Source organism: Pleurodeles waltl, chromosome 1_2, assembly GCF_031143425.1.
Source record: "Pleurodeles waltl isolate 20211129_DDA chromosome 1_2, aPleWal1.hap1.20221129, whole genome shotgun sequence".
NCBI lineage: Eukaryota > Metazoa > Chordata > Amphibia > Caudata > Salamandridae > Pleurodeles > Pleurodeles waltl.
The window spans coordinates 925,089,468-925,113,137 of NC_090437.1; the positions used below are offsets into that span (position 1 = coordinate 925,089,468).

At 42.2% G+C, this 23,670-nt stretch overlaps 1 protein-coding gene across 1 annotated transcript in view; it reads left to right on the forward strand.

The window, feature by feature from the left end:
• The window catches only part of ASAH1 (N-acylsphingosine amidohydrolase 1), a 167,253-nt gene that overhangs the window by 76,255 nt on the left and 67,328 nt on the right, over window positions 1–23,670 (forward strand). The window contains exons 8-10 of the mRNA XM_069200267.1: window positions 17,899–18,043; window positions 22,933–22,987; window positions 23,153–23,234. Coding sequence (XP_069056368.1) covers window positions 17,899–18,043; window positions 22,933–22,987; window positions 23,153–23,234 — 282 coding nt within the window. The remainder of the gene's footprint in view (window positions 1–17,898; window positions 18,044–22,932; window positions 22,988–23,152; window positions 23,235–23,670) is intronic.

Below are 23,670 nucleotides of genomic sequence, written 5' to 3' on the forward strand. Positions count from 1 at the left end.
CCTGCATCTAAAGGACCTAGAACCTCCTGAGAACAGTGGCTCTGTCCAGAAACAGCAACAAAGAAGCAACTTTAAAGAGACTCCTGCCAGAATCGTGAGTCTTCCCACTCTGCACCCAACGCCCCTGGCTCAAGTCCTGGACAACAGACACTGCAGATAGGACTCCAAGGCGACTCCAAGGATGTGGGCACCCTGAGTCGACCTCCCTGCACCCCCACAGCGACGCCTGGTAACAAAGCAACCCGATGCCTGGCCCAAGCACTGCACCCGCCACCCCAAGGACCCAGCGGAACCACTGACCAGTGCAGGAGTGACCAGCAGGCAGCCATCATCCTAGCCCAGTTGGTGGCTGGCCCAAGAAGCCCCCCTGTGCCCTGCCTGCATCGCCTGAGTGACCCCTGGGTCCCTCCATTGATTTCTACAGCAAACCCGACACCTACTTTGCACACTGTCACGGGCCGCCCCTTTGCCTCTGAGGGTGTGTCTTGTGTGCGTGTGTGTGTGTGTCCCTCAGTGCTCTACAAAACCCCCCTGGTCTGCACCCCGAGGACACAGGTTCTTACTTGCTAACAAACTGGAACCGGAGCACCCCTGTTCCTCATAGGCACCTGTGTGTGTTGGGCCCTCCTTTGACCTCTGCACCTGACCGGCCCTGTGTTGCTGGTGCTGTGGCTTTGTGGTTGCCTTGAACCCCCAACAGCGGGCTGCCTATGCCCAGGAGACTGACTGTGTAAGTGCTTTGCCCTCCATAAGAAACTAACCAACACTTACCTCCCCAGGAACTGTTGATTTTTGCAGTGTCCACTTTTAAAATAGCCATTTGCCATTTTAACCAAAACTGTGTGTACTACTGTTTTAAATCAAAGTTCTATACTTACCTGTGTGAAGTACCTTGCATTTTATGTACTTACCTAAAATCTTGACTCTAGTGGTTCTAACTAAATTAAGAAAATATATGTTTCTATATAAAAACCCATTGGCCTGGAGTTAAGTCTTTGAGTGTGTGTTCTTCATTTATTGCCTGTGTGTGTACAACAAATGCTTAACACTATCTTCTGATAAGCCTACTGCTTGACCACACTACCACAAAATAGAGCATTAGTATTATCTAATTTTGCCACTGTCAACCTCTAATGGGAACCCTTGGCCTCTGTGCACGCTATCTCTCACTTTGAGATAGTATATACAGAGCCAACTTACTACACATTACATCTCATGAGACAACCCATTCGTACTGCATCATCAGGCAACCCTTCACTGGTCCCCTCATAGTCGCTAAAAGGTAAACTCCATGTCACTTCACCAAAGATGACATGCCCAAGAGGGAAATCCCCCCCAATGGATCTGTTCCTACTGCTGTTTAAAATGATATATCTTTTCCACATTTCCAATATTTTTATTATTGCATGCTCAAGTATGCTGTGACAACCAACTGTGCATTTTACGACCCTCAACCCTGTCCCCGCGCCCTGCCTCCCCATGCCCCCTTGCTCCCTGACCCCACCTCCACATCCAAACCCACCTCCCCTGATCCTTCCCCTAACACCTCCTGGTAGCAGCAGGACCATCCAGGTCCATTGATGGTACCTTGCCCTCCCACACCCTCAGTTGCCCCTCTCTGAAATACTCAATCGCTCCCTTTCCAAAAGGAACAAGAGAAAAAGCCCAACCCTCAACCTCCATTCAAAACCCGCACCCCCCAAAAAATTAAAAACCCTGTTCCTTGCTCAATACATATATGCATAAAGTATACATGATTAGACAAACGGCTTCAGAGGAGTGTGCTGAAGCCCCCTAAGCTAAATATACCTCAGTCTGTGCTTAGATTCTCTAAAAACTCCTTTGCCTTGACCTCAGATGTAAAGAAGTGGAACTTATCCTGATAAACCACCTTAAGCTTAGCTGGGTTCATTAAGTGAGCGTGCACCCCTTTACTCTGTAAAGATTGTATCAGCTGTTGGAGGTGCCACCTTTTCTCCACAGTAAAGTGGCAGAAGTCCGGCCTGACAAACAAATTACCCCCCACCCTTCAAAGGATCTCTTCCGGTCCAGGTGTGCCAGATCAAAAACTGCCTGGTGAAGGAAAAAATTGCCCAGAGAAATTTGTATTGACCTGGTTTTTGACCCATTCTGCGAGGCCTGGGTATTTTGCTCAAAGAGGAATCTCTGGGTCGGCTGACCAATTCTACTCAGATAGTTCAGAGAAAGCGCCCTTAAAGAGTCCCACAATATAGTTACTGGTGTCCGTCCTTTCCAGGCCTTCATGAATGCCCAGAACTCTTTAAGGCTTTTCCATCAAAGTCTATTCTCAAAATCTTCTAGCTTCCACTGGGTATCAACTATTTGAGCTCCCCAAGTATTGGTCACTTTCTTCTGTACTGTCTCTATAGTCAGAATCTGTTCTCTTCCTCCCCCATCCTCTCAGAGAATTCAGAACAAATCTTAGCAATCAGACGGACGACAGGCAGATTGAGTCCTGCAACTTTCTATCTCTTTCTCCTCGCAAAGCACTATTATGCTTTGGAAAATTGTTTCAAGTGAAACCGTATCAGAGGTTCCTTGAGCAGCACTGCCCCCATCCGCGACAACTCCTTCTCATCTGGGCAAAACCGAATAGTCCCAGAGCAGTTCCTTTGCCCCCGCCTTGGCCGTTTCCTGTTGTGGCCCCCCCCCCTCTTCCTCGCTGTATCAGTCAGATGAGAGCAGGCAGCAGATGAGGGGGACCCTCAATCCCCTTCCACACTGCTCGCAGAGCTTAAGTGCTTAACAGACTGTCCTAGCTGCACCTCCACCGGTTCTGACCAGTCCGAGTGGTCCGAAAGTAAAAAATAAAATAAAAAAATAAACAAATCTCCCGAGTCTAGGTCTCAACAGACGTTCAAATGCAGGCCAACAAATATTTGATCAGTCTGTGGCAAACTCTCAATACCATCGCCAACTTGACCTTGCTCTGCGCCTTCTACTGAGGGGGACTGCCCACCCAAACCCACCACCTAAGCCTCAGACACATTTGCCCCAGTACAGAAGCTGTTATCCCATACATGTTCCCCTGTTGAGTTTAGCCTTGCCATGTGATTGCTTAATGCTAGAATGCCAGGCCCCTTCTTCACTTGTGGCCTTCTGTATTCTGGCGCCGCTGCCACGGGGTTTTCAAGCTTCTCCCAGTCTTCAGAGGGTTTCCTGCTACATGCCAAGCAGAGCGGCGTCCCTGGCAAACAAACAGCCTGCGGACCGCTCAGGAGACCAGCAGTTTTAAAACCTAGCCAAGCAGTAATAAACTCTTCACCCTAAGTAGCTGAACTGCTAGCGAAATTGTAGCTGGGCATAGCTCCATTCTCATTCCAAGCTAAGGCTACATAGTGTGCATGAAGAGTTCCATTGAGGCTTGGTTGCAGAGGAGGACAAAAACGACCGTCCGCACACTGTCACTATCTTGCTTCATCAGTTGTTATTGCCTGATGTAAAAACATTGCTCAGGGAAGCTTGACTCAGTGATATAAATCAAGGATGTAAAGTAGTGTACTTTGCTACAACTCAGATGGATAATGCACTAATAATAATATCCATAGAGAAGACCCAGAGTGACTATGGGATTGGATGACAATGACTGGTTCAATGAAAACTACAGACAAATATTGATAGTGTTCAAAATTTGTTTGGGGGTTTGATAGAGCACTTTTAGACAGTGCACATGGGGACTGCACTAATAGGAGTTCAGGGATTGGTGATTGGCTCAGGTTTAGCCAATTCATAACTTCTGTCCAGTCTCAAAAGAAATGGTCCTTGGATGGAGTAGCGCCTAAACACTACACCTCTTCTGAGAAGTTACAGGATTTTGAAACTTCCATCCATGCTGATCTTTTTCATATTGGTCTGATTAGAAATGTTTGTGCCAACATGAGTTCGAGAGAGAAGTGCAGATTGCTCTCAAAAGAGCATTTGCTTTTGTCCAAGTTGGCCTACAGTGGCATGCCACAATTTGTGCAATAACATGCAGAATTTTCGAATATGACATACTCTCAGTGTTATAGCGATATGCCTTACAGGGCCCTCTTCACCAGATTCGCAAAAAATTTGTAGACCCTGAGGTTGCTTACAGTTTGTTGTGAAGAAGAGGTAGTGCTTAACAGCTATAGAATTTCCACATCTTTGTTGATTGCGCTAGGAGTGGCTCCACTCATCTATTCCTGCCTACCCAAGAACCACAGCAGAAGGCATTGAACCTACTCTCAGTATTATTATAGTATCAGCTCACCTCCTAAGGCATTGCCTCCTACAAACGAAAATCTGAAGCCACGGCCCCTCCCCCCCCCCTTTCCTAAAAGGAATTGATTTATGGAAGATTTTAATGATTTCTGCCATGGGCAGTGCTGACCAGTTAAATCAGCTAGTGTTTTTTTTTTTTTAAGTGCTAGTAGACCTTGAGGAAAGACAAATTATTGTTAGGTATTCCAGGTACACCCACCAAGATATAAACAAATACCTCAGAAACAATCTCACCCTTAACCATCCTGAAAGAACACATCCATAGACATTCAAATTTGCTTGTGGTAGTATATGGATGAATTCAGTTGCCTCTCTACTCACTGCAAACTACTCAAGGTGGTGAATTTGTCAGTGCTAAAGTGAGAGATTGAGTCTTCCAGTGAGGGCTCATCTTGCAGTGTTATTTGGTGTTCTTCACCACTGAAGAATTCCATACAAACCTGGGTCTGCACGAATTCCATGATCATTCAAAAGTTTCAAAATGGGAACTTCTGTCAAAATTGTCTTCTTCAGTTTTGCAGCAACAAACAGGATACTTTCTCCCATCGCAGTGTGACACCCGGCAAGAGCACTATAAAACTTTTTTTTTTTTTTTTTTTTTCATTGAGCAGATTTATCAAGATACACAATACAATATACCAAACCGGAGAAAGAAAAATTATAAAGTGAACATAGTATGACAGTCCATTGTATACAGAACCATTTTTTTTTTTTTTTAGATGATATTGAACCCCAAGACTGGAGGTCTCACATATTGAGAACAGACCTAACACATGCATAATATAACCAACCATCTTATGAGTTTTGTGCAGATACATAGTTTGGAATTGAAATAAACAGATGTCGCTTCCTTCTTAATCCTCATCCCAAAATGTGCTACAGTGCTAGAGTGCTATCTTTGAATTGTACATCACATTTCTCCCACAAAGCAAAATATACTACCTGCCTGTAGGTTAAACAAAGTAGCGTCTATGCAACTTCATTCGATCATGTTTATGGAACCTTCACCACAGCAAAGAGGTCTTTATAGCTGAAAGTGCAACAGACTTTAGTGCAAATAATCAATTTGGTTTAAAAACAAACAATTGCCTCACCTCTCTTATTTTTTTTCTCTTTTTTACCTTATTCTTCATATCCCAAAATGCTGGGCACTATAAACTTGCGAAACTTGCAGTTGACTCCGACTTTAACCACAACCAGATGGTCAGCTGAGCAAATAATGTAGTTTTGGTACCTTTTGGAGGACTCAGTTCTGTAAGACTCACATGGGCATGCTAGAACGCGTGCCCTCTTCCTGAAGGATCTTGGTTCATCAGGAAACAGCAATGATTTTCTGAAGTTGTAATAGTCACTATGCTCAGCAGTTCTACGAAGTTGCAGGCGTTATTACCTCCTTCCTCCACTGTGTTCCACTGGGCTCACTCCCTATGTGGAGATTTAGGCCCGGCCATATAATGTTTTCCCTGCTGGGACGGAGGGCGGAACCAGTGTTTCCGGCCACTGGCCCAGCATGGAAAAGGGCCTTAACATTGACGGCGGCTCCAAATGGAGCCGCCGCCAATGTTGGTGTCCGGCGGGTGCAGCAGCACCCGTCACGCAGATCACTGCCCGTAACCTGCATGGTGGAGCACTGCACGGGGACCCCTGCACTGCCCATGACGAGTGCATGGGCAGTGCAAGGGCCCCCAGGGGGCCCCGGAGCACCCCTTCTGGCAGCCCATACCTGGCGGGGGAACCCCCCAGGGAAAGGCTGGAGGAAAAGGGATCATTATTCGGAGGGCAGCGCTGTCAGATAATGATTTCCGCCATCGTCAGGCTGCCTGTCGGCGGTAGCCTGGCGGTGTGGCGGTCCCCACAGCCTTGCTTATTTGGCAGCTGAGCCCGCCATGCCGGTGGCGGTAATTAACACCGGCATGGCGGGCTCAGCCGTCCATGTTCATTATGAGGGCCTTATTCGCTGTGTGTCCACACAAGAATCTTAGTGAGGCCTGGTGTCTTATACCCCCTGTTATTCAGCACAATCTTTATCTAAGATACAAGAATCGTATTTTCATAATCATCAGTCTTCTTTTGTCAGTGCTTTCTTGAGATGTGCCTGCCATCTGATACCTCATGTTATGCATATGAAAAAGCCACAGTCCTTGGACAATGACATACTTAAAACCTTCTGCATGGTCACTTAGAGCAGACAGCTATTGATATTCCTAGACAAAGTGACAGCCCTGTTCTGCATAATCAGACAAGCAGTTGGCTTCAGCTGAATGTTTATGAAGTCAGGAAAAAGACAGGTTTCCGTCTGCCACAAACCTAGCAGCATTTCAGAATTATGTGAACAGATCTCTGTGTAGCACCCGTGCTCCATAGGGACTTGGTGGAGTTGATATTTCAATGATGATGCCCTCCCATGAGGGAAACAAACATACTCATTCTAAAATGCCCTGACAGACCGCCCCCTGTGCTCTGGCTATGGGGTGTATCTGGTGGTCTCATCCCTTTAGCATCCTTCCTGGTTCAAGCTTTGTGGGACAAAGGGAATAAAAAAAATAAATGCTAGTTTCGGCAACAAAAGGCAGCGGTTCAATGCTCTTTTTCACAGTGGACAGGAAAACTGAATGCAGAGTAATTTCAATCTTATTTTCTTGATGGGAAAAGTTAACCTAGGAGGAGAATACTTTAAATGTGTTTGCTCTGCAGTTCTGTCCTAACAATTTTGGGTTCATTGGTTCCTGTTTATGGGTTCAATCCTTACATGGGAGTTCCCTAGGTCGCTGGCTGAGTTAGATGGCTGCAGTGAAACCTGCTGACTTTGTCTTGAAAGAACTTTGTAGGTACTGATGCAGTATTTTGAGATTGTGACCTGGTGTAGTATTGTGCTCAATATTGGTATATAATTCTGTTTATTTTGACTTGCCCCACCACTTGCCATGCTTAAGAGAATTAGGTTTTATTTAAGATTTTTTTGGTGGGAGGTTTCCTGATCGTGTATTGGCTTTGCTATTCAGTGTAATTGTTGAGGTGTTTGCCCATTTAGATTAGGAGATGCAGTTTATCTTGTATAGTCCAAAAAGGAACAGTAGTAGGCTGTCTGTGACCACACAAGTGTTGATGCTCTAGCTTCACCCTTCAGCACACACTTCCTAAAAGGCCATACTGCTCACAGGCCCCATAAAGTAAAGAGGAAAAAAAGCAGAATAGGGAGTGCTACCAAAATAATCACTGGGGCATTGGCATTACATCAATATTAGGAACAATCGAAAATGAGATCACTAAGTCAATCCAGAGGGGTGAAGAAATTCTTCCATTAGTCCATATTTACACTCAAATATGTAGAGGTGAGTCCCACGTGGTGTGGAATACTAGTGCTGTGTGATAGGAGTCACGTGAGAATGTGCTACTGATTTGTATTGTAGTTGCATTTATGTCACACTTACTATCCCTGACGAGGCATTAATGTGCTTTAAACTGAGCTGCACTCTGCTCTGGAGCCCAAAGTGAGTGGTTAATCTCAAGTTATTTATTAATTATTGTTGATTACTCAGAACAGTACTTTGCTATCAAGAAAACCATTCCACGCATTTGCTCCATTTTCTTTGTGGAAGACTAAATTAATAGGGGTTAGGTGCCCTCATTATTTGTAGCTATGTGAGTTCATAAAAATGATTGACTGGAGTAGATTAGATATTGTTAGCAGAATATGGTTATAAAGAAGAGGAGGTTGTGATCTATGAAATGAGGCGTGAGCATTTTAGAGAAATACAAAAGTGGAGATTAAGGAATATGTGCATGTGACTTAGAGTAGGCTGTACTCTGCAATAGGAGGCATACAAAGTTTGGCTAGTAGAAGCTCAGTCTAAAGAAAACAAGGAGAGGCGACATTCAGACACTTCAAGCCACGGTCAGTTTTTCATGTAGGGTTTTCGGAATATTGGAGAGGCTTTTCAAGATAGCATTCGATATGAGAATGGAAGACTGCAGAAAAGCAACATTGTTTGCAAATGAGACATTGCTATATTAAATACTTTGTTGACACTAGAAAATGGTGAATTGTCTGTCCCACTGCTAGACTACCTCTAGACCACTATGTCCGCAAGGACATCTGATCTGTTCAGGGAGCGGTAGTATAAAGCAATAGCTGGAACATTGGGGCAGGGAAATATCAAGAGCTTTTGGCTACGCTCGAAGAAAGCAGCAATCTTGATAATAGCCATATGAGAGAACATGCCAGACAAGCAATGGAAACAGAGTGGATGTCTTCTGAAGGTCACCGTTAAAGTTTGTCTCACAGTATTAATTACAGAATCAAATACCAGTGTAGTTTTATGCAAAGGTATTAACTTAATAAAAGCTAATGATCTTTGGGAAGAAACTGGCCCTGATCTCATTTTCCGAGCAGATTGGTGTTTAATTTTGGGGTCTTTGTTCTATCTCCCTGTGTTCGGTGCTTCAATGTCCTTATCAACCAAATTGTCAAATGTAGGGGAAGATAGTGTATTTATCTGCACAACTCCTGGGCAGTTCAGACTTCAACTGTTCACCACTAAAAACATGTTATTGTATTTTCACTGTAGTGAGCACAGTTTTACTAGGACAAGCCTAGGTTTATTTGAGTAGACCTCCCCTTATAGATTTAAATGAGGGTTAACATGAGGACTCATGTGTCTTCACTGGCAGTGTCTTATTTTGGTGACATCCTGATGGGACATGAATGTCCTTTACATGGTATAGGTGTATGTTCCCTTGCCCTGATTTCCTAACTGCATGTGAAACCGGTATCCTGGCTATTATTTTGCCCTGGTATCACTCTTTCTAGCATGTGCATAGGCCTAGACCTGTAGCTGACAGTGTGAGGTTCAGGACCTTTCCTATGACCTGGAGCACACAAAGCGTGCCCTCATGGGAGATGGTGGACTAGTCCCCCTGTCCTTGGTGTATCACGTAAAACAAAGGTGACTACTTATTGTGTTTCATGAATCTGTAATGTAACCAGAACATTTTCTTGGTGGCAGGGATTATAGGGTCGACAGATGCGTGTAGTATAAAATTCTGCTGTTATGTGAAACACAGAACATGGCCTGACATTCTTTGTACATGTCAAGTATGTGCTATTGTCAGCATGTGACATATTTAAGGTAGCAGGACTGTGTATGTTTATCCAGTAGGATCCATTTAGTCCTGGCCCCTTGTTGTACCCCTGTAAAAAAACTATTGCCCAGAGATTTTCATTTTTGATTTGTGCTTTTGTATCATTAGAGAAGTAATTTAGCATGGGTACACATTGCTAATCCGGGCTGATTTTTTGTTGAATACGTTTTTAAAAATGGTAGATGTGTTCCAGTGATTATGTAAAATTTCAGGAACCCTGAGACCTATGTACTTCATTTTGGTGTCAAAACATAGGTTTTGAGAGTCACGTAGCCATATAGAGACAGAAAATAACTCCTCAAAGCAACCCTTCCGCCATTTTCTAAAATGGCAGCTCTATAATGGTGTGTTTTAGCCATCATATTGGTAATTTATTTTAATATTGCTTTTATTCAGGTTTTCATTAGCGAAGCAGATGGTATCGGAGGATCTTTACCTCCCAACAGAGTGTTGCTAACGACAAAATCTGAGGGCTCCTTCAACAAAGAAAAATATGTCATATGTCAAACTAATCCGAAAGAAAGCTAACAAACTGAAGCTGGACAAAAGAGAGTTTGAGATGCTGCAGAAACACAGCAAGACGAAGTTCACAAAAGATTGAAATTGAGGGTGAAGATCAAATTTTATTATTGTAACAACAAGTGCTACAAGTCATATACAATGGACAAAAGCCTGGAAAAAATATCAAAACAGAAACCAGTGAATCACAACAAGAATCCAAATCTTCTGACAATGTGACGAAACCAAACCCAGTGCCCCTTCACTTAGAAGATTGAGGGCTACCCCTTGTCCAACTCCAACAACTGATAAGAAAACAGAGGATCTTAATTTTGTTATCTGTGGGTTAGCCAGAACAAGGGCCAAAGGGATTAACGAAAAAGCAAAGTACAGAGTGTGTGATTCTCAAAGGACAAACATGTTTTTATCTGCAGCTAGTTTCTTCCAAGATTAAGTTTTCAGCCGAGTACCTGATCTAAACAGCGAGATGAATGTATTTGCAGTGGATTTGTATGCCCACCCAAATTACATGCGTGTATACATTAAAAAATATGAATGTACGATGAGCTCCCACCAGCAACTAAACCGCCAGCCTTCAGTTAAGTTTGCATGTTTTTGTCAGTCTAACAAAAAGAATGAACCACTTATGGTGTTCTCGGCTGATTTTACTCCTGAAGTTGCTGCTGCCAAAATAAGATCACAGGGTGCAGTAAAATCAGCAGGAACCACTTTAACATATGTCCTTAACGATTTAGATTTTGAACTTAATGACAAATTTTGTGATGCCCCAGAGCGTCGCAAATGATGGGAGTCAACAAGAATGCCTGATGTTGTCTTAAATTTTTTTTTACATCACTGTTTATTATCAGCAAAGCAAAACTGTAACAAACTAAAAGTTCTTGAGTTCGGAACAGGAGCCAACAACACTGATGATGCCTTTTAAGATATAAGCGAAGAAGTGGAAGACAATCCCATTAACTGACAGGCTTTGGCTATGCAAATTATTTATCTTCTCCAAATCATGTTTTACGTATTTAATGAAATAGTATGGAGCAGGAGATTGTTAGCAGTTCACTCTGTAAGATCTTGTGGATCCAAGAGCACACCACTTCCAAGTCACTTTACCAGGAAAGGAATTACAATTGCTGCTCTTGATAATTTTGATTTTGAAGACAGCTCTTCCTTGTCTGTAACATCCAGCACAGATGATACTGTCATGGTGCTTTTTCAAAACTGTACCAATCATGTAGCTGCTGGAAAACAAGCTGTGTCAGCTGTAGGCAAAAACAAATGAAGCTGCAAACTTATAACCCAACTGCCTTGCCAAGATATGCAAAATCACTACAAGTCACCAACATGTACCACACTGTCAGAAAGTTTCAAATTGGCTGAGGACATGGATCTTCTGTCTTGTGCTGCAGTCTGCAAAGCTTATTGAATTGAATTTATCATATTGCTTATTTGATGTGGACTGAAGAATGAAGAAAAGCTAGTTCATTCTCTGATCTCCCAGAGTACCGTCCCACTGAAGAATTTCAGTAATATGTCATGATCTTTATGCAATGATGGGCATTTTCCACGTGACAAAAGTTGCACTGCGGTGTGCAGTAAGTTTTCTCAGTGGATGTGACATAGACAAAGCACTTATTAAGGCAGAAATCTTTGTAAGCAAAACAGTCCAGTAAGTATTCAGTGGAACTCATTATGTTTGTTCATTACAAACTATGCTCATCGTATTCTAAGGCAATAGAGACATTGTAATGCTTTCTGGAACAAGAATGAAAAATTTCTGAATTGAACAAGGCACAGGGTGCACTACATTCAAAAGACATAATGCAAAGCCAGGCAGTGTTCAGTACACAGTTCAAAATCAGAAAACCAAGTTTGGAGAGTTTATCAAAGAATTTGAAGAAAAGTCAGAACTTTGCAAGTAGGAAGGAAATGTTTTACACTTGATAGCTCTAGTGCAAACGTTGGTACAGGCTGATCAGGAATGTGATCGGGAGCTCCTAGTGAAGACTGTGGAGTCACTGATTACTGTGTTTTGCTAATTCGATTGCATAAACTACATGAGACATGGGTCCTGATAATTGGAAAGAGTGAAGAAGCTAGAGGTGCAAAACCCATACCTTTACAGAAAATTCATTCAAAGACATTTTGTGGTGAAAGACAGAGAGGGAAAGTTCCTTGCCGTGGCTCAGGTATGTAACTGGAACCGATAATCCAGAGATCATAGAAAAGCTCAAAGGCAGTTGTTGGTCAGGCATGTAAAATTGAATATGCTGCTCAATGGCAGCTAGTTTACCATGAAGTCCTTTCTATTTGTAATGTTTTCAGAGAGATGAAAAATTCAAAATTAATGGATTGTTGTGAAACTATTCCTCACCGTGAACTACACAGCTTTGTGCCCAAACAATATGTAGATAACGATATAAAGATATGTGTACTAGATGTCCTGGACCAAGGATCTAAACTAAATGCCGAACTGAAACAGGAGAGATTTGTATTGAAAAAGAAAAAGCTGTTTTACGTAATTGCTAAAGCTAAACTACCATGCTTTTATTGCCATAATAAGAGTTTCATCCAACGAGCCACTAACAAAACAGCTTACACAAAAACAACTTTCACAATCACATAGAGAGATGGCTGTAGCAAAAGAAAGGGGGGAATTTATGAAGGACATTCTGTTGCATGATCTTCTTCCAAAAACATATTATTTGATGGGGGTGCTGCAACCAAACCAGTGAAGAACAAACTCATATAACAGCTAAAAAATGTGTAAAGGTGTCTTCATTGAAAACTGCTATTGTTGTGGGTTATATGTCACAATTTCGAATGGTCAAGATTTCCCCATGCAAAACTTCGGAGAGGACATTCAGACAGTTCTACAGATATCGAAGTCAGTGTGCACCTTGCAAGAACTTCACATCTTTAACTTGAACTACCTATCTTGAACTGTCTGTCAAGAATGTGAGAGAATCAGACGAATGTCTACAAGTGGAATAATTAACCTTGCCTGCATCAGAAATCTGACACCTATACCTATGCAACATGATAAATTCTGGTCATTAACATCGAACAAGATGACCTTGGAGATGTCAACTCGCCCAAACTTTGCTGATGCTGCAGTGAACACTGAATTTCCAATTATTGCAAATGGAATGACTGTCAGTGAGGAGTTGTTGCCTGCAGAGATATAGTCAAAAGGTGCGGGCCGCATTGTTCAAGAACTTAACAGCAAATTGGAGGAAGCTGTTCTTCGTGTTGTGCCACATGTTGAGTGGGCTGTTTGAATTGGTTCCAATCGACTCGTACTGTCAAATGACCATGTTATTATTGTGCTACTTAGATTTGTTGCAATGTTCATAAGCCAAGGTTTGTCAGAGTTATGGATACGTTATGGAATAGGTGAGAAAAGACACCTAATCCTGCTTCATATTCTGTACAAGAAACTTGACCCAGAGATGCCCAGTATATTTATTAAGGCACATATTCTTATGGGTGATGACACTATGAGTAAAATTGGAACAAATCTTGGAGCATTAACTGTTGAACCTGTGAGGTTTCTAAAAGGATTTGCTGAGACAGAAGTATGTGACTTTAAAGACATAGAAAAATACCTTGTGCGTGTGTGGAAAACGAGTTCTGTCACGATGATCTTCGGTACAGTGAGTTCAAGAGATCAGTCACTCTAAGTGACCTTCCACCGACATATTCTGTGCGTGAACACATTAAAAGAGTGTTGTACTTGATCAGAAGATGTGTAAATGTATCATGCATATGTAACGAAAGATCAGTGTGAATTTGGTTGAGAAGATATTGATGTGGTTCTAAAACCTACAAAATTTCTAAAGCCTCTACCCACAGAACTTCAACATACATGTACTTGTAAAACCTGTACTCCAAAAAGATGTCCCTGTTGATAGGCTCTTCTCACATGTTCAGCCTTCTGCATTAACCACAAGCGACTGCCAAAACAAATAAAGTAAACTACGAAAATGTGTCTAAAGCTGTTTTGCTTCTCTAATGACCGAGCTGAAACACTCATGCACTGACAAAAATCTCTGGAATGTGCTTCTTAGTCTAAATAAGACATTATTTCACTTCGCAAGGTTCATAAAAGAAGGTCAGCATGCTGAAAGCACACGTTTGAAAATGGTCACAGCAAGGAAATGATAACATGTACAAATGAGTCTGCACTGCAATATAAACAGCAAATATATGTATCTGTATTATAATGCAAAGCAAATAATGAATCAAAAAATATGCATCACCGTGAGGCAAGGGCACAACTGCTTCATCTCCCTCCTATCAGCATCAGATCACCAGATCCCAGAATCGATTGAGGAGAGCGAGAGATCAATTATCCTCATGGGAAGGATGACACACCCCAGCATCCTGGGCATGTCTGAGATGTGAATCACTCTCGGTCCCCGGTCCACCTGGTCTTGGCCTCTTATACTTTGAACAAACAAGGAAAATTTTAGAACCTCCCTCTCACTGCAGAAGTTTATTATTCAAAAAATGCTGATTGCTTTAGGCCAGCTTTGAAAAGAACACGTTGGGACTTGGCCACAAGCCCAAGATGCCCCTGAAAAACAAGACCATTCCCTGCCGTCATAGTACATTCTTATCAGCTTCAGCCCTTTGAAAGAACACAAAAAATAAAAACATGAGCACATTGTAGAACGTGGAAAACTACTTGCATCTTTTAACGTGGCGGTGGCTAATGCTAAAATTAAGTCAATAGGCAAAATGAAGCTGGTGGTCACTAATGTGACGGTGTGCTGGTAGGCTAAGTGCAACGTGGAGTCAGTGGTCAAAACACACATCATTACAAAAGCAGGAGTGATATTATTTTTTTCATATTCAGATCCATAAACATTGTTTGGTGTATATATAAAAGGATTAACAACCATTATTGTTTGTTTCATTTCTATATATGTCTCTTCTTCCTCTATTATAGTCATCATTTTGGAAAATGGCAGAAGGGTTGCTCTGAGGAGTTATTTTCTGTGACACCAAAATGGGGTATATAGGTCTCAGTATTCCTGCAATAGTACATCTTGGATGACGTTTTTAAAAATGTCATCCAGAAAAATTTAGCCTGCATCAGCAATGTCTACCGTAGCTGAATTACAACTCTAATGATCCAAAAACACAAATCAAAAATGAGAATCTCTAGACAACAATTGTTTTACAGAGGTATATCAGGGGGCTGGGATTAATTTTGCTGCCCCAGGTTTAACATGGCAGCAGATAAAGGATGAGAGTATTTCCCCAGACAGAAACAGTGTATTGTCTCCACTCCTGTGGTTGGAGGGTAGAGACCCAGAAAATAAAGTGAAGAGGATGGAGGCATGATTATTGTTAGAAATCTCATGAAGGCCTTGTTAGCAAAGGACTGCTGACTACATCTTCATGAGTATTGGCATTTAATGGATGGTTGGGATGTGGAATGGACGGCATTTGTTGTGGCTCAGGGTGAAGAAGCCTCCAGGCCATGTCTGCCCTTTTGTCTGTCCCTGATTACTGCTTCAGTATGATTAATGACAGCCAAATCACACAAGTGTCCCTATTGTGACCACTTCTGCTTGAAGTTAGCCCCAGTTCTAACTGCTACAAGAAGCATCACTTTACACAGACTATGGCCCTCATTAAGAGTCTGGCGGTCTAGTGCTGGTGGTGAGGACCGCCATATTACGAGTGTGGCCGTTCCTACTTACAGGGCGATCGTACCGTCGGAGATAAGCCACGGCAGTTGCACTGCCACGAAATCCCTGGTGGAGAGGCTACCAGTGACAGGAATTTGCATTCCTGTAGACGACTCCCCACCCCCCCCATCTACCCAAGAGCCCCCCCACCCCCTTCCCTTACAACATTCCCACCCCCCAAACCTCTGCATACATGTACCTACCCCAATCCCTGTACTAACCCCCCCACCCCCGCATACATGCATACACCCACACACACCCACGGACATGCACACCCTGACACTCACTCACAACACCCTTACACTCATGCGCACACACTCACAGCACCCTTACACTTACACACACACACACCCCCAAATCCATACACACGCACAACACCCCCACTCACTCACCCACGCACTCACTACAATCACCCCATTGACACACATACATACTCCATCCCCCACCCCCTCCTTTCATCAACATACATACACACACAACCCCAACCCCTGTTTGCATGCATGCACACATGCACCCCAACCTAGCATTCACATTCATCCACACACGCATCGCCATCACCACATTTACACACAGACATGCACGCACAAACACTCCTACACCCTCCCCCATTCATGACACATACACACACACACACATCCATTCATACCCCCACTTACCTCATCCGACGAAGTGCTCCTCCCTGAAGCGACGGGACCCGGCGCTCCCACCACCAGCAGTGCCCCGCCATCCAGACACCGCCAGGCCGTATTAAAGGTCATAATACGGCTGGCGAAGTCCCTTTGGTGGGACGGAGCAGCAGTGGAGCCGCCTCTGCACCGCCGTCTGCCAGCACGACTGCTTGCAACTTTCTGCCTAAAGAATGGGGGAAAGCTGCCAGCAGTCGTAATATGGCAGTCTTCAGACCGCCAGCACTGACAGTCTAGTAGCAGCTTTGGCGGTCTTGGAAAAAGACCGCTAAAGAAATAATAAGGGCCGATGTCTTTAGAGAAGCCTGGCAAAGACAGTTAGTTGGAAGAATACCACCCCAAACTGGTTTTGCATAATAAGATATGGATCCACATGCCATCAGTAATTTAAAGGTCATAGAAATCATATTAGTGGAGTGTGGGGTTTAAATCTGGGATGTAAAGGTTACAGGGATTGCAACAGTGGTGTTCTACTCTCTCCCCCATTATATGCCAGTTAAAAGTTTCTAAATTATTGCCAGAATAAACGTTTTATTATTTAATTCAGGTGAATATTGAGATATGTCCCTTTTGTGAATAATTTTGTTTACCAGAGGCTTTCTACTCTCAATGGTGCCTGTCCAATACCGTCATCCGTTCATTTTGTCTACCATATACCTTGCACCTGCATGAGCTTTTCACACAACACCCATCCTATCTTGAGCATCTGGCATGCTGTGCCGCCTTGCCCTCAATTGCCGCCATCCCCAGTTCTAATAAGACTGGAGTAAGTAACGCTAATAACTGGTAAAGCCTCTGATAAGAAGTAGTGGGACAGTGCTTCCTACCCATTTCACGAAGGAGTAAATTACTTAAACTGAAGTGAGACAAGACCACAAACAAGAGAGTAAAATATTGGTCGTGAACTCTCTACAAAGAAGAATGATAATGATTTCCATAGGCTTTTTCGGTTGTGTGTTAGAAAGATTTCTCTCTGCTGTTGTACGTGCTGTAGCTGTGGTTTCCACGTGTAGATATGTGAGAATGTTTGACTGTGTATGCGTTTGGTTTCTTTGTGAACTCTCTGTCCATCTTGATGTTGTGTGCATAGTCTAATGTGTTTGCATGCACTTGGTCGGAATGATAGGTCTTGTAGTTTTAAAATATTTTTTGTGAGTAAATATATCTGCCAAATGCACCTGTGGTCCTACAGCTTGTGATGGCATGAAGCGTATATCTATTGTTTTCACCATTTCGTCAAGGTGGTCTCATGAGTGCTTCATCCTGTTAGCAAGGGTGTGGTGTCTACGTGTAACGCCTCATCAGGTGTCTTCTGATGTGTTATTGTAAGCTGCTACCTACCTAAATATTAACTTTACCCACAAGCTTCCAGCTTTCGTTGCAGCTTGTTGCTACCAAATTACCCAGCAGTAAAACTGCTATGACGGTGTTTGGATTGGTGTTTGACATCCCACCTTCCACACCCATGTACCTTTCCCACAATAGTTTATTCACAATATTATTTACAATATTTTTTTATACATACATTGTAAAACTGAATTTCGGAAGGGAGATTTTCATGCATTGATCTGCAATCGTTTTTATTTACACAGATGGGATATCAAAAACAATTCGTGGACAATTACTGAGCTCCTGAGGCCTATGGTAGTGAATGTGGATTTCCAGAGGAACAACAAATCTGTTTTCTTATCCACAAACTTCGCTGGATATGTGGGCATGCTAACTGGAATCAGACCAGTGAGTGCTTTTTTAAAATTATATTACCCTACTGTTGATCCCTGTATCAGCTGGACCGTATCACTATTCACGTTACCATGTCTCTTGAGACAATATTTGAAGAAGGCAAATATTTTTTAAAAAACATACCATACGGGTAATAAAAGACTAGTACCTTTTACTGCAGTCTTTGATTTACAGTGACTGTTGCTATCAAAAGCATTCTACTTTTATAGGGCACATCTTTCAGTGCATCTTTCCAGTATAATGTTTTCTTTTTCTGCTACATTAATTTGCTCAAAAGCAGGTTTCTGAGTACTAGTCCTGGCTTGAGAGAGATTTTGGTTATTTTTCAGAGTTCATATTATCTTTTGATAAGAGACCTAGATAATTTAGGTTTGGTATGTTTTTTATTCTTGTTTATTATTGTCTGTTGCCCTAGAATTAAAAGTGTTATGGCTGAATCATGGAGTTATACCATTTCACCATTAGAATGGTGCATGGCGGTAAAGTATGTGTCCTCACAAATCCCATTTTTTTAGGTTAAAGTAGTCACAACAGTATAAGCTTGTTAGTGTAGTCAGTTTCACCTGTCTCACAACATGCTAAAGAGGGCTACAACCGACGCAGGGGATTTAATAGTAAGCATACATGCTGGTCCCACCAAATCAGCCCAGTGCCATTAATCTGCAACTTTTTTGCAGTGCCAGTTTAAAATTATTTGTGCAAATAATTAAAACTGTAGACTCCAGCATCAGCAATGATTAAAGGTTTGTGGCGCTAGCTATATTATGACAGAGGCTAAATAACCCCCACCTTTATTCCACTCCTGTCAATTCTGCATCACCCTTCACTGTTCTTCTGAACTTATTCATAGGCAGTTGGCCTAGGAGGAAAGGATGTGGCAGCAATAACATTTGCTAATGTTTCTGATTACTACATTCTTTGTGAAGAATGAACTGCTTCCTGAGGGTAAGCGTTCAGGCAGCCGGCCTCACTCGTAAATTGTGGGTTATAGTAAATTGTGGGTTATAGGTTGTCTGGATGTAACTCCTCCCTAGCTAAAGCAAGAATCAAGATAGTGACCAATGTTACAGAGCAGTTTGCAGACTTGTACTATTGGTCACTGCTAAAATGAAAACAGGATTATTCTCCAATAGTTCATGCATTTCAAGAAAATTGCATTGTACTGCACATTAAATATAGCTTGAAGATATATTGTGACTCCATTTTAAAGGGAATAATGTTCTCCTTTATTCGCTGTGAATACCCAACCTTTTGCGGCACACAGAGCAGATAAAGATGTAGGGGACATCACTTTCCAAAAGGACATGCATAAAATTACCTTGTTTGTGGAGGACAACCTATTAAGCCTTACAAAGCTAAGTACACCCCATTCCCAGTTATTCAGAGTAGGATGTCACACTATGAACAAAAACTACAGGTTTCAAAATAACTTTTTGAAATTGGAGATCTTCATTTAACTTTGATCCCTGAAGGAGCCTGGATGCCTTTCAGGTGGGTGACCTCCTGTGTTAGGTCCCTCAAGCTAATATCACTTCAGATTCTGCGCAGCTCTGTAGGGATAGGGTTTATCATGTGAAACTCCTACACTCTCTGCAGCGAGTGCTGCAAACGTTCAACCATTTTTCTCTTGTAACTGCATGAGATGAATAGTTAATATTAACCCCTTCGCTGCCAGGCCTTTTCCCCCCTCAGGTGCCAAGCCGTTTTTTGGCTATTTGGGGCAGTTCGCGCTTAGGCCCTCATTACTTTTTGTCCACATAAGCTACCCACACCAAATTTACGCCTTTTTCCAACATCCTAGGGATTCTAGAGGTACCCAGACTTTGTGGGTTCCCCTCAAGAAATTATCCAAAATACAGCAAAAACTTCGTTTTTCTTTTTTAAAAATGGGAAAAAGGGCAGCTAAAGAAGGCTTGTGGCTTTTTTCCCTCAAAATGGCATCAACAAAGGGTTTACGGTGCTTAAAACACCATCTTCCCAGCCTTCAGGAACAGGCAGACTTGAATCAGAAAACCCAATTTTTCAACACATTTTTGGCATTTCACTGGGACATACCCCATTTTTATATATTTTTTGTGCTTCCAGCCTCCTTCCACTTAGTGACAGAAATGGGTGTGAAACCAATGCTGGAAAGCTAAACATTTCTGGAAAGTAGTCAAAATTCTGAATTCAGCAAGGGTTCATTTGTGTAGATCCTACAAGGGTTTCCTACAGAAAATAACAGCTGAAATAAAACAATATTGAAATTGAGGTGAAACCCCCCCCATTTTTCTCAATGTTTTACTCTGTAACTTTTTCCTGCGATGTTAGATTTTTGAAAGCAATATACTGTTACGTCTGCTGTACTCTTCTGGTTGCGGGGATATATAGGGCTTGTAGGTTCATCAAGAACCCTACGTACCCAGAGCCAATAAATGAGCTACATCTTGCAATGGGTTTTCATTCGGATCTCCGCCACCGCCAGACCGCCGGGATCCAAGATCCTAGCCACATTGGCGGCGGTCCAGACCACCAGCATGAATGTTGCAGTCTGTAGACCGCCACACTCGTGATGAGGCCCTTAGTGTTAAAACCTAAACCAGATAGACACCCCCTCCCCCTCCAGGTGCTTACATAGGTATTCCCAATAATTATATGGGACACTCTCATGGAACCCTCGCATTTAACATTCTTTAACTTGTCACATACTCCTATTGAGTCCTTCCAGCTATGATTAGCACCTGAAATGTTTGAAAAATGAATGGAGCGAGAACATCTGACCATATTGGACATGTTCTGTGCCATCAAGGCCTTATATTTTGAGACAGGACACTGAGCATTGCCACAATAAAGTACTACAACATTGGGTGTTAAACCCAGTCAGAAAACTTTCCACCAGAGGCTCAACTCCTGGATGAAAAAATTGTAAATATAGTAAGTTGGTGTACTTTTTTAATGAACACCTGTGCCAATCCACCCATACATAGCAAAATGGGATAACAACTTAATGAGGGACCTGGGGGAGAGAGGATAGAAACACTTGTAGTGTCCCAGAACTGCTAGAGCATACTAGGGAGGGAGGCACAGTATGAAATGAACATTGGCTTATGTCTCTGTACAGTCAAACTATATAGATTCTACCCACAAACCAGTGCTCCATGTGGGGGGGACTGTGGCTCATTGGGGGACTTTAGACACATAAGGTGGAAATGTCCTCTCATTAGGTCTTTATGACAAATTGTGGTTGCAGTGAAAACGATCTTGGGCTCTGCTATCCCCTCAGATGACGCCATTGAGTTGAAAGGCCTATGTAGTTCCCTCATAAAATATCAGGCCTAGGAGGAACAGTTTAAGCCTGGCCAAAACTGTGTTACCTTCATATTGAAAGAAGAGAAATCCCCTGCCTAGCCCACACAGGCACCAACAACTGTGGGCTGTGTTTGCGTTGGAAAGGCTCTCAAGGGCACTCTCTGACCACTATTAAACTTTGAAATGAAATGAGGCCATCTATCCTACCTTTCACAAAATGTCTTGAACATCTCCTTTCTTCCAAGATTGCAGTCCCTGAATGTATTCATGCACTAGATCCTACTTTATACAACTATGAAACAGAGATGAGTGTATCCTCCAGAAATTCCTTGGGTCTCTTCATATTAAGTTAACACATGCCTCCATAGGGGAAATATGTGTTGGCTTAACCCATATTTATTCTGATCCATGAAAGAATAAGAAAAACAGTAAAGCACCTAACTGGGAACACAGCTTTATTGGAATCCATGTATTGTTATTGCCACACTTTCATGTTGGAACTTCTTGGCAATGTATTGTTTTCTGAAAATCTGGTTGCAAAAGACTTATTGGCGACAGGTCTACAGCTGACCTAGAAAGCAACTCCGCCCATTGTTTTCCATAGGCTTTTTGTTTGGTCACTGTTATTTATTAATTTTTTTTAGGGGGCGAGCGCAAAGCGCTCAGTCCCTCTCTAATCTCTCTTTAGGGGGATTTTAACCACCCCCATGTTACGTCAGTCACTTTCATTGGTTCATGGCTTGCCTTTTAAAATGTGCTTATTTTCATTTAGTGAAAGGCATGCATACCTCATGCCTTTTACGATGTTTAGCCCTCCTCGAGAGCACCGGTAAACTACTGGAAACATACGAGACTCCATGTTTTCCGTATGGTTTCTGGACTACTTTTCCTCTTTATTTTACAGCGCAATCGTTTTTCTTTTTTTCTTCATTTAATGTGGCAAGAAAAGTCTGGATTGGAGTTTACAATGCTAATAGCTCTAACGTGACTTAATGCGAGACACGTTGAATTGCAAATGCTTGTTTGCTTTCTATTCAGTGGTTTCATTTATCTTAGCCCGTCCATTTAGACTTTGTCCCTCCCATGGAAAGTTTCATTTCGTTTAGCTACTTAGAAGTCTATTCTAATATCTGCAAGAAGCGAGAGTCACACCTATCACCTGAGATTGGGTACTTTATCAAACAAACATACAAATATAGGAGAGAATACAGCACCAGAAACAGTTGCTACTTTAAGGATCAGGTATAGCAGGAAACACACCAGATACTACCAGGAACGTTTCTAGCACCAGTAACACCCACTGCTGTAAACAATTAATAAATAGGGCATCTTTCAATTTCATCAATTCACATTGCACTACTCCGGCAAATCATTCCTCAATATGTACAATCTAGTCTGTATTGTTTTTAACATTATTATATGTCATACATATGCTCCAGGGGTAAATTTAAAACACAGAAAAAAATGATAGATTCTGCTTTTGGAGATGATACAAAAAAGAGTATGCTTCCGAGACGCTGCTAGGCTTGCATTCAGTGCAACATTAATGTAACTATGGTGACTAGTTATGTATATCTTCTTTATATTGTTAACAGGAGACATTCACTCTCACAATGAATGAGCGTTACAGCCTTGATGGTGGTTATATTGGTGAGTATACTGTTGGTCATTGCTTGATGGACAAGTCAAACCTGCACATACCTGGAATATTAATTACTAACAGAAACAGCAACCTATTGTACCGCACAAGTGTTAGATTTATTGTAACTTTGGCTGATTTTATTTTTCTGGAAGTAATCCTTTCTTGGTTTATAGGAATTCTGGAGTGGATTATTGGGAAAAGAGATGGCATGTGGATGAGCTTCCTGACCAGATCAGTGCTGGAGAACGCTACAAGGTAGGAGAGTGGGGTGGTGGTAGGCCCTGTTGTTGTGGCTTTTTATTCACTGTTTTACCCCACATTTTAAATCACTCTATTGTCTATGAATTGTTAGCACTCAGTCTTTGTGAGCGCTATAAACCAGTAGTAGGGTTTATTTGATTTTAACACAGGGTGATTGATAAACAGGGTTTCACCTCCTTCACCTCACTGACCTCAAAACAATTAACATGCTTCTTTCCATCTTTTACTCTTTCTTTAACATTTGTCTCATGACTGTCAGTTCCTTTCAGAGTTTAGAATTTTGCAATCCAATTTACAGCAGCTGAGAACTAAAACTTAAAAAATAAAAACCTAGATATAGGAAAGCTGTCAGTGCATGAACGGCTGGTCTAAAAAGAGGGAATATTTGTTTTGAAGTCAGATTCACATTTGAGAAAATTAGAGCTGTTAT